The following is a 14,015-nucleotide window of genomic DNA, read 5'->3' as shown; positions in this document are numbered from 1 at the left end:
TCTTGCTCAAGAGCTAGCGTAGTAGGCACCTTTCCTCTTCTGTTGGCTGTTCCCTTCCAGGCTTTCAGCTTTTCTCTAGTGAGAGGAACCTGAGCCCTTCCAAACCCTGAGGAGAGTAATCAGGTACCTGCTGAGAAATTCTGACCATCATCCTCTCTGCACATCATTCCTTGACCTCTCACCGGAATCTGAAAGCTATATGAAAGCATGTTTTCCTCTCCAGTCCATCAGAATTAAGTAATACATTCATGCATGGGTCATGTCTGCCATCACTTTACCTTTCTATCTGGAGCAGCCGTTTGTACCTTCTCTCCTGTTCCTCAGATGATCTAAGTAGGAGTAGAGTGGATAAAAATGCACTCTGTAATGTCTGTACCAGCAGACTTATATGGGAGCAGAGAAAGTGATTTCTGAAATATACACATATTTAAAATAAAGAATTATTGAATATTAATGTGAGAATGGTAATCTGCTTAGGGCTCTAGGAGTTTTCTAAATGAATACACAGAGTTAATATTCTGCTAGGAACAGTAAAACTCGGTATTTCCATTCTTTGTTGAATACATTTTAAAATAGCTACCGTAGATAGCATTTGTTCCTGTGCTAAAGGACATAGAGTCCCTGTTATCAAGAAGAGTACAGTATAGTTTTAAAAATAAGACTTATTCAGTTGTTTGCTTGACAGACCTCTCTGGGGCACCTACAATATGCCAATTACTGTTCTAGGTGCTGGGGAATCATAGTGTACAAAGTTCCTGTCTCACGTTGCTCCCAGCCTGGTGAGCGAAATGAACAATAAACAAACAGATGCTAATATTTAGTATCATAGCATCTGCTTTGAAGAAAAGTGGAACAGGATTAGGGGATGAAGAGGGGAGAGGGCAGGAAGCTATTTTAGATGGCGTGGTCAGCAAAGGCCTCTCAGGAAGTGACATTTGTGCAGAGGCATGAAAGAAGCGAGAAGGGAGCCACAGGGCTCTGTAGAGGAAGCCTTAGTGGGCAGAGGGAAGGACAGGTGCCAACCCCCTGATGCAGGAGTGTGTTTAACACATCCAGGGCGCAGTAGAAGGACAGCATGGAGGAGTGATGTGCGCATGACCGAGGAGGAGAGGCAGGTGAGGGAAACATCTGCCCCATGATGAAAGACCCTCTAGAGGGAAGACGGGGATGAAGGTAGAATAAGGAAATGGATCAGATCCCACACAAAGAACAGTCCTTTGCTGGAAGGAATGAAGCTAGAAATGTAGTTTGGGCCAAGTTGTGGGTATGGAATATCCTCCTAATAGGACCTTTCCTTTCTAATTCTAAATCCAAACTGATTAGAATAACAGTTAAAACAACACTCAATAAATAATGTAAAACATAAAAAAAATTTTCTTGGAAAATTAAAGTGGTAGTTTTTTTTTTTTAAAGCTCTCAGAGAGACCATAGGTTTTTAAATTATTATGTAGAAGTAAGGGTCAGTTTGGCCAAAAAAAAGTTAAATGCTCTCTTGCTTAATGATTGTGTTATGGTTTTATTAAAGCAAATCTTCAGGCTGGAATAAGGTTTCAAAGCAGTAAGTGTACAAAACAAGTCGTTTAGAGGATTGAACCAAGTCGTTTAGAGGATTGTCTGTCTTCCTGACCACATACTTTGATATTTTATCAGTGCTTAAAGAAATAAATAATTTCCGTATCTCTTTTCAACATTACTGTAATTCCCCGTCCTTTTTAAGTACTAGATTTTTCCTTTGGGGATAGTTGCTGATGTCTTATAGTGCAACTCTAGATTTGTGTTTAGTACAAATTCTACTTTCCAAATCTTGGAAACTTTAGTAAAAATAAATGTTTAACAGTTGGGATTTTAAATTTGATTATGTCTTCGTATTTTTAAATAAATCATACTTGATTTATTTAAAACCTATAATCAAAGATGCGCTTCACTTGGAGTTCCAAGTGCAAACACTGCCACCTTGTGTTGTATACAGTAAAATGACATGTTGGATAAGCCGCACATCCCTAACTGGATATGTTGCCTACTGAGGAAAAGTATTTCTGTATTTTTATACTTGCTAACCCGTGTTCTCTTATATGTTTCACCAAAGCGAAATTTGCCATACATACTAGATGAAGTAAATATGAAGTCAAGTCAGAGGGAGCATCGAAACATTCAGGTAAAAAAAAAATTAGTATCCTCTTTGTAAAGAATTACTGTGTTGTTTGTAGTGGGGTTGGGTGGGAAGAGGAGCATGAAATGGGGAAATGAACAGGGGAAGGAAGGGCAGCCTGCTATGTTTTGTGATTCTGTTTTCTTGCCCAGTCCCTTCCAAAAGAATTGACTTTTGTTAGGAATGTTTGGGTTATATTATCTTACAGAAATGATTGTTTTAATATGTATTAGGAAGGAAATAATTAAACAACTTTACATAACTTTCTGTTGATTTAAATCTGTTTGGGACCATAAATCCTAAATTTGTATTCATTTTAGAAAACAAGTATTGGGATGAAAAATGATGGTTACTAATGTAAATAAATGTGTTTAGTTTGATACAACTTTTTTTTTATTTTGATAAAGAAAAATCATTTTGTTTAACCATATAATGTTCTATGTTAATCAGAGTGTTCAGAAAATAATTCTCATGTGGATTATGTGGGAGGAAGATTCCATAACTGAATGGTTTAGTTTATGACTAAAACACATTAAAATACAAGTTGTAAAAAAAACAAAAACAACAACAAAAACAAGTTGTATAGCTGTTTTCCATATGATAAGACAAAAGCATTTTATTTGGGGTTTTATAGTTTATTGTTTATATAACTGTAAAAGAACTCTCAATTGGAGCCTTAAGGGCTTCATCAGAGCATGGAAATAATTAGTGGAGCGAAAGCATTAGAACCCAGTCATAAACTTGAGAGGTGTTAAGCAAAAGTTAAAATGGCATATTCTTCTGCTATTTTCTATTTCCAGGTAATTTATTTATTTTGTTAGAATCATGGTGCTTTGCTGTCTTGTATATACTCATATTAATTAGATAACAGGACTATAACCTTCTGCAGGCACACCTTGGAGATAGCGCAGTTCAGTTCCAGGTCATTGCAATAAAGCGAGTATTGTAGCAAAGCAAATACAGTAAAGTGAGTCAAATGAATTTTTTGGTTTCCCAGTACATTAAAAGTTATATTTGCATTATACTGTAGTCTTTTTGTTGTTAAGGTTTTTATTTATTTACTTGAGAGGGAGAGAGAGAGAGAAAGAGATAGAACACCAGCCAGGGGGAGAGGCAGAGGGAGACACAGACTCCCTGCTGAGCAGGGAGCCCAGTATGAGGCTGTAGCCCAGGGCCCTGGGATTCATGACCTGAGCTGAAGGCAGACGTTTGACTGACTGAGCCACCCAGGTGCCCCTATACTGTAGTCTGTTAAGTGTGTAATAGCAGTATATCTAAAAAAAAGAAAGAAAGAAAGAAAGAAAGAAAGAGACCCCAATGTGTATACCTTAGTTTAAAAATACTTTATTGCTAGGGTGCCTGTCTGGCTCAGTCAGAAGAGCATGTGACTGTTGATCTCGGGGTTGTGAGTTCAAGCCCTACGTTGGGTGTACAGATTACCTAAATAAATATTTTTTAAAAGAGAAAAAAGTTAAATAAAAATACTTTATTGCTAAGAAGTGCTAGCCATCATGGGAGTTTTCAGTGAGTTGTCATCTTTTTACTGGGCAGGCGTCTTGCCTTGATGTTGATGGTTGCTGACTGATGAAGGTGGTGAGATGTTGAAGGTTGGGAAGTCTATGGCAGTTTCTTAAAGTAAGATAGCAAGGAGTTTTGCCACAGCAATGAACTCTTCCTTTAACAAAAGTTTTCTTGGTAGCATTTTCCCCAAAGTAGAACTCCTTTCAAAACTGGAGCCAATTCTCTCAAACCCTGCTGCTGCCCTATCAACTAACTTTATGTCATATTCTAAATCCTTTGTCACCATTTCAATAATCTAATAGTGTCTTCACCAGAAATAGATTCCATTTCAAGAAACCACTGTCTTTGCTCGTCTGTAAAAAGCAGCTCCTCAATCATTCATTGTATTGTGGAGTAGCTAGCAGTTCAGTTCCATCTGCAGGCTCCACTTCCTTTTTTTTTTTTTTAATAATTTTTAAAGTTTTTTTAATAAACATACGATGTATTATTAGCCCCAGCGGTACAGGTCTGTGAATCGCCATGTTTCCACACTTCACAGCACTCACCATAGCACATACTTTCCCAAATGTCCATACTCCCACCACCCTCTTCCTATCCCCCTCCCCCTGGCCACCCTCAGTTTGTTTTGTGACATTAAGAGTCTCTTACAGGCTCCACTTCTCTAATTCCAGTTTTCTTGCTGTCTCCACCACATCTGCAGTTATTTCCTCCGCTGAAGCCTGGAGCCCCTCAAAGTCCTCCATGAGGGTTGGATAACACTTCCTTCCAACTCTCATTAATGTTAGTATTTTGACCTCTTCCCATGAATCAGTAAATGTTCTTAATGGCACCTAGAATGGTGAATCCTTTCCAGAAGGTTTTCAGTTTCCTTTGCTCAGATCCATCAGAAGAATCTCCTTCAAGGCAGCCATACAAAATGTATTTCTTAAATAGTAAGCCTTGAAAGTTGAAATTACTCCTTGATCCATGGGCTGCAAGGTGGATATTGGGTTAGCAGCCTTCACAGAATTCATAGAAGAGAGTTAGGGCCTTGTTCTGGATGAGGCTTTGGCTTAAGGGCATGTCGTGGCTGGTTTGATCTTCTATCCAGACACCTAAAACTTTCTCTGTTTCGGCCATCAGTTGGTTTTGCTTTCTCATCATTCATGTGATCGCTGGGGTAGCACTTTGAGTTTCCTTCAAGAACTTTTCCTTTGCATTCAGAACTTGACTGACTGGTAAAAGAGGCCTAGCTTTTGACTTTTTTTAGTTCGAGACATGCCTTCCTGACTAAGCTTAATCATTTTTAGCTTTTGATTTAAGGTGAGAGACGAGTTACTCTTCCTTTCTCTTGAACACATAGAAGCTATTGTAGAATTGTTAGTTGGTCTAATTTCAATGCCGTGTGTCACAGGGAATGGGGGCCTGAGGAGAGGGAGAGAGATGGGGGAATGGCCAGTGGGTAGAGCAGTCACACTGCTGGTTATTTACTGGTTAAGTTTGCCGTCTTTCATGGGCGCAGTTCATGGTGCCCCTAAGAAAGTTACTGTAGTGTCAGCAAGGGTCACTGATCACAGGTCACCATAATAAACAGAATAGTAAAAAAGTTTCAGAAATTTTGAGAGTTACCAAAATATGGCAGATACAAAGTAAGTGAAAGCTGGTGGAGAAATGATGCTGATAGGCTAGCTCGATGCAGGGTTGCCACAGACCTTCAATTGGTGAAAAAACACAGTATTTGCGAAGTGTAGGAAAGCAGAGTGCAATAAAATGAATATGCCTGTATATTATTTCTGATCTATCAATTTTAAGCCATTAACTATTTAAGCCACAATATATTGTGTCTTTGGACTTAAGGTATATATAGGTTTTATATAGGTATATAGGTATATATCTGACCATGATAGTGAACTGCTTTTGAAAATTTCTTCCATAAGAATTGCTCTTTTAAGGCTGTTCTGGCACCTGTTATCTTTACTGTTTAAGGATCTGGAGATTGAAAATGAAGATTTGAAAGATAGGTTGAGAAAAATTCAGCAAGAACAGAGAATATTACTGGATAAAGTCAATGGTTTACAACTACAGCTGAATGAGGTAAATAATCTACATAATATAAAAAAAATGAAAAAAATGTTTTACCACCAATAATCATCATTGAAAACAAATCGTTAATGATCGCCTGCCACATCAGGTCATGGTGCTAGATGCAAAAGGAGGTACAATGAGGTCATTGCCCTTCAGAAAAGTTCTTTCTCCCTGGAATCTTCACATGAAATTTGGAGTGTCACACGTAGGAACAGAGATTACTGGCGGTGTATGGTAATAGCAAAGCGCTGACCTATGGTTGGGGGCTATGGGATTGGAGAGAGAGGAGTTGATAATGGATGGGTTCTCAGAAGAATCGAAGTGCTTCTTAACCTGGTCAGTGAGAAGAATGAGTGATGGCTCAGACCACAGAGCTGGTCATTCAGAGACATTTTCTCCTCACCTCTTTGTTCCCAATCTTAAAGATATGTGCTGGCCTTTTACAAAGATACTCGCTGAGCTCATGCCTTTCAAAATTAAGCTTTGCATAATGAAAATACATTTCTTCTTTTTAAATTTAGGAAGTAATGGTTGCGGACGATCTGGAAAGTGAGGTAGGCTGATAAATTTTACTTTAAAGCTATAAAATGCTATGTCAATTGAAGATGACATTGCAGTAGAGTTTTGAGTCCCGTGTTGAGATGGGGGTGAGGATTTGATTTCTGGTTATTGCTTAAAGGAAAAAACAAAACCTACATGTGACTATAAAAATACGTTTTTAGGGGTAGTAGCATAGGTTATCTTAAGCATTTTGTTGTTATTGCCTCTGAATGCCTCATTTTCTCTGAAACTTCTAACAAAAAGATATACAATTCTAAACATTGTAAATAAAATGTCTGAAAATAATAAGATTTGAAACATGCGGAAATGTGAAATTTTCATAGTGTTTTAATATATTTTATATTTTATTGTATATTTGTAGAAACTTTCGACTCTGCTAATAGTTAAAAATCCTAAAAAATCAAAGTTATTCTAATTCACATTTTCTGAAACATATTTTTAACCTAGTTGCAAGTGATTTTGCTCTGTATTTATTCCTTTCCATTTCAGAAAGAAAAGCTGAAGTCCCTTTTGGTGGCTAAAGAAAAGCAACATGAAGAAAGCCTAAGAACTATTGAGACTCTGAAAAATAGATTTAAATATTTTGAGGTATAGAAAGCTTAAGTAAATTCTTTCATATAACGTATAATGGGCAGTGGAAGGAGCTTGGAGTCAGACTTGAATTTGAATGATCGCTTTCTTCTTTATTGTGTGACCTCAGGCAGTTTATTTAAAGTCTCTGAGCTTGCTGCCACTTTTGCAAAATGGGGATGATTGTCCCTTTCCCCACAGAGCTGTTGCAAAGGTTAAAGGACACCACTGAAACTGACCTGCATGGGTCTGGCATTCCATACCTGTTTCTCTTCCCTGGCTTTCCTCTTTGTCCATTTTATCTTTACAAAACTTCACACTCGTACCTTGGAATTTGCAATGTGTATGATGGTGAAAAGAACAAAGCCTCATAAATGAATAGTATATTTCTAGGATTATCTCAGAAAGAGTTTTGTGTATCTTTTCATTAGTTATGACACTTAAGGTTGAGCGTAGTGTGTCAGTGTGATTCAGTTCATAAGCTCAGCTTTGGTTGGATAAGTTAGGACTTAGTTTTTCCAAAGTCATGGTATTTTTAAGTTTTTATTGAAATACAGTGTACATTATAAAGCACACATGTTAAAGTGTATATGTTGAAAAATTTTCATAAGTCAGACACACCATAATCAAGAAATACAACATCCTGGTACCTAGAAACCTCCTGACACTTGCTTCCTGTCACAACCCACACTCCCGATGGTGACCACTCGACTGATTTTTACCTGCAGAGGTTTGTTTTACAAGGCCATAATATATATTTTATCACTGGCGCCACTGAAAGGTGGCTGATACAGTGTGAATCTTTTTTTTTTTTAAAGATTTTATTTATTTATTTGACAGAGAGAGATCACAAGTAGGCAGAGAGTCAGGCAGAGAGAGAGGAAGGGAAGCAGGTTCCCCGCTGAGCAGAAAGCCGGATGCAGGGCTCAGTCCAGGACCCTGGGATCATGACCTGAGCTGAAGGCAGAGGCTTTAACCCACTGAGCCACCCAGGTGCCCACAGTGTGAATCTTTTATCTTTACTGGGGAGTATAACCCCAAAGTACGTGATGGAAGCAGTTTTTTTCCTTTGGAGATGAAAAACGTATGCAGCTGTGAAAAAAATTCAGAATTAGACAAAAAACTGATCTGTGGGATGGAGGCCACCCTTTGGTGAGGGGTTACCGACAAGAGGCATGAAGAAGTGTCTGAGGGCACTGGGAATGTTCTCTGTCTTCATCTGGGTTGTGATGACATGGGGTATACATATGCGGACACTTACTGCAGTGTACATGTAACATTCATATACTTTACTGCAGGCGAGTGAGTTTTGCATTGATGCATGTTCACACTGATATGACTAAATTCTGAAGATTATTCAGAAATACACATTTATAAACTAATGAACTAGTGGAGTGGCTTCTGTCTTTCATGTCTGAAGATGTTTGTTTTTAAGGTTAATAGTGAAACTAGTAATAGCTAACGTTTCGTAGTCTTGCCCATTTGCCAGGAAATGGCCCTGTTTACTATACACGCATTTCATAAACACATCAATCCTGTATGGTGTATCTTACTGTTATCTCCACTTTGTGAGTGAAGAGACTGAGGCCCAGAGCAGTCTACCCATGTGGTGCTCTATAAATAGGAAGTGGCAGGACCAGAACTTGAACGCAGGCAGTCTGACTAGTTTTATGCTCAGAGTAGCTTGAATGAGAAAATACAGATGTGCATATGGGATTTTTGAAGTGTCCGCCAAAGTTGGGGTACGTGAAATTGGGTACTTTTATGTATTACTTTTCTGCTAAGAGTGGGCTCTCACATCTTAAGAATAAAAAATTTTTTAAAATATTTTATTTATTTACTTGACAGATCACAAGTAGGCAGAGAGGCAGGCAGAGAGAGAGAGAAGAGGAAGCATGCTCCCCATGGAGCAGAGAGCTGGGTGCGGGGCTCCATCCCAGGACCCTGAGATCATGACCTGAGCTGAAGGCAGAGGCTTTAACCCACTGAGCCACTCAGGTGCCCCGAGACTAAAATTGTTTTCTGTAGCTTTCAACAAACTTTCAGCCAAGTCTATAACTTTGAATGAGGTTATAATATATTGTAGAAAAATAACACGTTTTTTCTTATAAAAACAACACATTTATTTTAGGAAGCCGAGAAAATGTAGTTAAACTAAAAGCAGAAAATAAACACACCTATAATGCCAACACTCTTAGCCCCTGACTGATCTCCTTTGACAACTTCCTTTGTGCATAGCTAGTGATACATACACATTCAACAGGTGGGAATATTGTTTTATAACTTTCTACATATTTGCTAATGGGGACATTTTCTCCAGTCAATATATATTCATTTTGATGAATTTTTATACTAGAAATGAGTTTTTTACTTTCAAGAAGAAAATTAGAGGGTGCACTTTATATGTGACCCAATATTTATGAAAGTGGCCATTAAAACTAAAAATACATTATTTGTAAGTATTGAGTACTCACTCCTGTATCATCTCAACGTGCTAAAAATTCCTCATAAGCTGCCAACAGAAATACTGCCTTATGTGTAATATATAGCATATAGGCAGTTCCCTTATGTTTATAGGGAAAATATAGGCTAATATGGGTACTTTAGAATGAAGCTGATTTTGTGTTACAACTCATCTGTCCCTGTTTATTTGAGTAATCTACTAAAGGTAATAAACCCAAACCAAGTTTTTTGAACTCCTTATGTATGATGTAGGCCTCCCCTGACCCATACATGTAGAAGCCAATTTAGCAACTATTGCAAGCTCTTGTATTCAATATTACATAGAACAAAGAGCTTAACTAAATTTGCAGACATTTTTCCGTACCCTTTGGTGCGCTGTGGATTAGTGGGGGTGGCATTAATTTAGTCACAGAACTGTGGACCGTTTTTGTTGTGGTCACCTCTATGAGTCTGACATACAGATACACAAACATGGACTACATCTGCCCAGCTTTTCTTAGAAACTGAAAATCGCTGACGCACAATGGGGCATTAGTTTCAAGTGTACTACATAGTAATGTGACAACTCCGTGCATTATACTCTGCTCACCACAAGTGTAGCTACCACCATACAATGCCACTCCAATACTCTTGACTGCTTCCCTATACTGTAGCCTTTATCCCCATGACTGATTCGTTCCATACCTAGAAGCCTGTATCTCCACTCTTCTTCATCTGTTTTATGTCGCTCTCGCCAGCAAGAACGACCCGCAAACGTGATGAGGAGCAAACTTCTTTATTAGCGTCTCTACTACTACTACTACTACTTCTACTACTACTACTACTTCTACTACTACTACTACTTCTACTTCTACTTCTACTCCTCTCTCAAGCAAGTTCTGGCAATATATACATGTAGGCGGTCCAGCCCAACTATCCAATCACTGCCCCGTGCACGCAGTCTCCTCGTGAACCCTTATGTAACCACAGAGGGCTCTATTGTTCTCAAGCAGTAATCATGCATTTCTCTCTTGGCTCCTGGTGCTGTTCATGCATCAGCCACGAGCGCACCCAAACCCTACCTAGCCAATCATTCTCACTTCCTCAATCTTCAGGCATTTTCGTCTACGTGACTCCTTGCATCTGCTGGATGGCTCTCCACAGCTCCCCCTTTTTTATTTGTTTACATGGCAGGGATCGTGCCTGTCTTAGGTTGCCAATCCTCAGCACACATGCTTACCCGTCATCGGGTACTCTCCCGGGTCGAAGAGCCCCTGTCTTAGGTTGCTATGGTGTGGGATCAGTCTTACCCGTCTTTGACTACCGATCCAGCATACTAAGCCATATTTGGGGGGAGGTCCCGACCTCCAGAGCCATCATGGCTTAGACCAAAGCCCGTTGCTATAGCTGCTGTTGTCGTGCAATTCTACAGATGCATTTTAGAAGGAGTACTTGAGCCAGAATCATCAACATAATCAGGGCTCCTATGCCTGCCCAGGTTTTGAGGAATGAGACTGATTGTTATGACATACTAACCCAGTTGCTGACGGAGCCAAGAGATACTTGAGTGGCATTCAAGGTGGTACTTTGAGCCTACTGCGAGTGATTAACTGGTGGTTACGTACAATAGCTTTTACCTTATAAATTTCTGCGAATATAATTTTAAGTGTACAAGGCAAGAGGCACATGAAAAGAACAATCACCACTAGTCCTACAATATACCATGCGTGCGTCAGGGAAGGGAAATGAGACAGGAAGAGGGCTCATAAAGCTTTTAGCAAGCTTGCATTAAAATAAGCGTTAGTAACAAACATGAGTCCGGATAAGAAAAAAGCACTCTATGGTGAGTCATTTGAAGAGGGGCCTGAAGCTGGGCAATCTCTTGTCTCGGCCACAGTTGAACCGGCTCCGCCTTCACGGGGACAGGTTGCAGGACGGTCGTCGTTGCTATCATCATCATTAGCAGCATCCTCCACAGGTTCCACAGCCACCAGCCTGGTGAGGCGTTCCGGCACCCAGAGTGGAGCAGGCGCATCCTGTGGGAAAACACAAAGGGAACCTCAGTGCCACCCAAGCACCGGGTTGGGTTTGGATAATTGGCCTTGCAAGTCTCCTGCCCCTCTCAGAGTCTTTTAAGTAAGCCCTGAGGGCCGCCGTGGCTATCTGTTAATACACCGCAGGGGGGTATGTACTCTGCACTTGGGCCCCGAGATATGGCCCCGTGCCTGTCAGCATTTCCAAATTCCATTGCGGGTTACCTGCGGCTGCATTTCTCCGTGCTGTGTCCAGACAATTGTCCTGATTTTGGATTTTCCATTCTAGATATTGTCCTCCACTTAATACCGCCCTGGCCAAGTTGGCCCAATCCTCGGGAGCGAGGTAGAGTGCTCCCAGCGACTCCACAAGGGAGACCGTAAAGGCTGCCTGGGGCCCATAGCTGCTAACTGCCTCCTTCAGCTGCTTTACCAACTTAAAATCTAGTGGCTGGTGATACCTCTGCTGATTCTGATCTTCTAACACTGGAAAAAAGCCTTTTCCCGGGCCAAGGACCTCTCTCCAATTTTCCGCGGCGCAGCCCGAACAATAGCACGTCTTGGTGCAGCTGGGCTTATAAGGCGGGGGCCACTCATGGGGTGGCGCTGTGGAGCTAGAATGCGGAAGCGGCGTAACTTTCGTTTTTAATTTCGATTGCGCCACAACTGCGGCTTCCGCCCCTGCTCTCAGCTGCGCCATTACTTCTCCCTGCACCCTTAACTCTCCTAATACTTTTTGCAATTCCGCCTCTTTATCCTCAAATCGTTGCCTCATGGCTTCCAAGTCTGTCTGGAGACCGGGAGATTCCTCCTTCTTGTTGTTTGCCTCTATCTTTCCTAGCTCCTGCAACTCGCTTTCTGACATCCCTTCTGAGCTTTCGCTTTCAGAGTCAGAGTCTCGGGAGGAGCCCTTACGGGATTCTTCTTTCACTTGCAAAAAAACTTCCCCTCCCTGTAGTACTGCTCGCTGCAGGGGCTCTCGGGGGGAGTGCAAACATACTTTCATCAGGGACCACACGGCGAGAGTCCCCGGGGATGTAGAGGGACAGAGTTTTAAATCCTCGCTCAGGTGTTTCCATTGTGGCAAATTTAGGAGCCCTTCTTCTATAAACCAGGGGGCAATCTCTGCTACTTCTTTTAAAAAGGCCCTGGCTGTTTTTGCCTTTAAGGGGGTACCGTTCATCTTGAGAACGTCTTTTAGGGGATCTTCCATTCTACGTCTACTAAAATCGTTCCCCATCCCGAGGAAACTTTTACTTGTATCGTCCCTGCCGAGGGAACTTTCACTTGTATCGTCCCTGCCGAGGGAACTTTCACTTGTATCGTCCCTGCCGAGGGAACTTTTACTTGTATCGTCCTAATCCTAGGAACTTTCCCTGTCACTCACTAGACAGAAATAGGTGCACTCCTTACCTTATCGTTGCTCTATCTCAATCTCCGTTTTGCGATGCGGACAGTTTCCCGGGTTTCGGCACCAGTTGTCGCTCTCGCCAGCAAGAACGACCCGCAAACGTGATGAGGAGCAAACTTCTTTATTAGCGTCTCTACTACTACTACTACTACTACTTCTACTACTACTACTACTTCTACTTCTACTTCTACTCCTCTCTCAAGCAAGTTCTGGCAATACATACATGTAGGCGGTCCAGCCCAACTATCCAATCACTGCCCCGTGCACGCAGTCTCCTCGTGAACCCTTATGTAACCACAGAGGGCTCTATTGTTCTCAAGCAGTAATCATGCATTTCTCTCTTGGCTCCTGGTGCTGTTCATGCATCAGCCACGAGCGCACCCAAACCCTACCTAGCCAATCATTCTCACTTCCTCAATCTTCAGGCATTTTCGTCTACGTGACTCCTTGCATCTGCTGGATGGCTCTCCACAGTTTTACCCATTATCCTACCTCCTCTCCTCTGGCAACCGTAAGATTGTTCTCTGTATTTATGGGTCTTCTTCTGCTTTTTGTTTGTTCGTTCACTTTTTTGTTTTGGGATTTCACATAGGAGTGAAGTCATACGGTATTTGTCTTTCTCTGTCTGATTTATTTCACTTAGCATAATACCTTGAGGTCCATCCATGTTTAGCAAATGGCAACATCTCATCATTTCTTACAGCTAATATTTCTTTGTGTGTATGTGTGTGTACACCACATCTTCTTTTTTTTTTTTTTAAAGATTTTATTTATTTGACAGAGAGAGATCACATGTAAATGGAGAGGCAGCAGAGAGAGAGAGAGAGAGAGAGAGGGAAGCAGGCTCCCTGCTGAGCAGAGAGCCCGATGTGAGACTTGATCCCAGGACCCTGAGATCATGACCTGAGCCGAAGGCAGCGGCTTAACCCACTGAGCCACCCAGGCGCCCCACACCACATCTTCTTTATTCTCTCTTTTCTTGATGGGCACTTGGGCTGCTCCCATATCTTGGCTGTTGTAAATAGTGCTGCTGTAAACACAGGGGCTTATATATTTTCTCGAATTAGTGTTTCTGTTTTCTTTGGGTAAATTACCCAATAGTGGAGTTACTGGATCATATGGTATTTCTAAATTTTTCAAGGATCCTCCATGCTGTTTTCCACAGTGGCTGCGGAAAATTTACATTCCTACCAGTAGTGCACAGGGTTCCTTTTTCTCCACATTCTTGCCAACACTTGTTTTTTCTTGTCTTTCTGATACTAGC

At 41.0% G+C, this 14,015-nt stretch overlaps 1 protein-coding gene across 3 annotated transcripts in view; it reads left to right on the top strand.

The window, feature by feature from the left end:
- Positions 1 to 14,015, top strand: part of UACA (uveal autoantigen with coiled-coil domains and ankyrin repeats) — a 92,216-nt gene that overhangs the window by 63,104 nt on the left and 15,097 nt on the right. For all 3 annotated transcript variants that reach the window (XM_032342596.1, XM_032342595.1, XM_032342597.1), the window contains 4 exons: positions 2,087 to 2,155; positions 5,636 to 5,743; positions 6,256 to 6,288; positions 6,785 to 6,883. In XM_032342596.1, coding sequence (XP_032198487.1) covers positions 2,087 to 2,155; positions 5,636 to 5,743; positions 6,256 to 6,288; positions 6,785 to 6,883 — 309 coding nt within the window. The remainder of the gene's footprint in view (positions 1 to 2,086; positions 2,156 to 5,635; positions 5,744 to 6,255; positions 6,289 to 6,784; positions 6,884 to 14,015) is intronic.

Source organism: Mustela erminea, chromosome 5, assembly GCF_009829155.1.
Source record: "Mustela erminea isolate mMusErm1 chromosome 5, mMusErm1.Pri, whole genome shotgun sequence".
NCBI lineage: Eukaryota > Metazoa > Chordata > Mammalia > Carnivora > Mustelidae > Mustela > Mustela erminea.
Note: the sequence above shows the minus strand (reverse complement) of the source record. Positions and strands in the feature narration are given on the sequence as shown.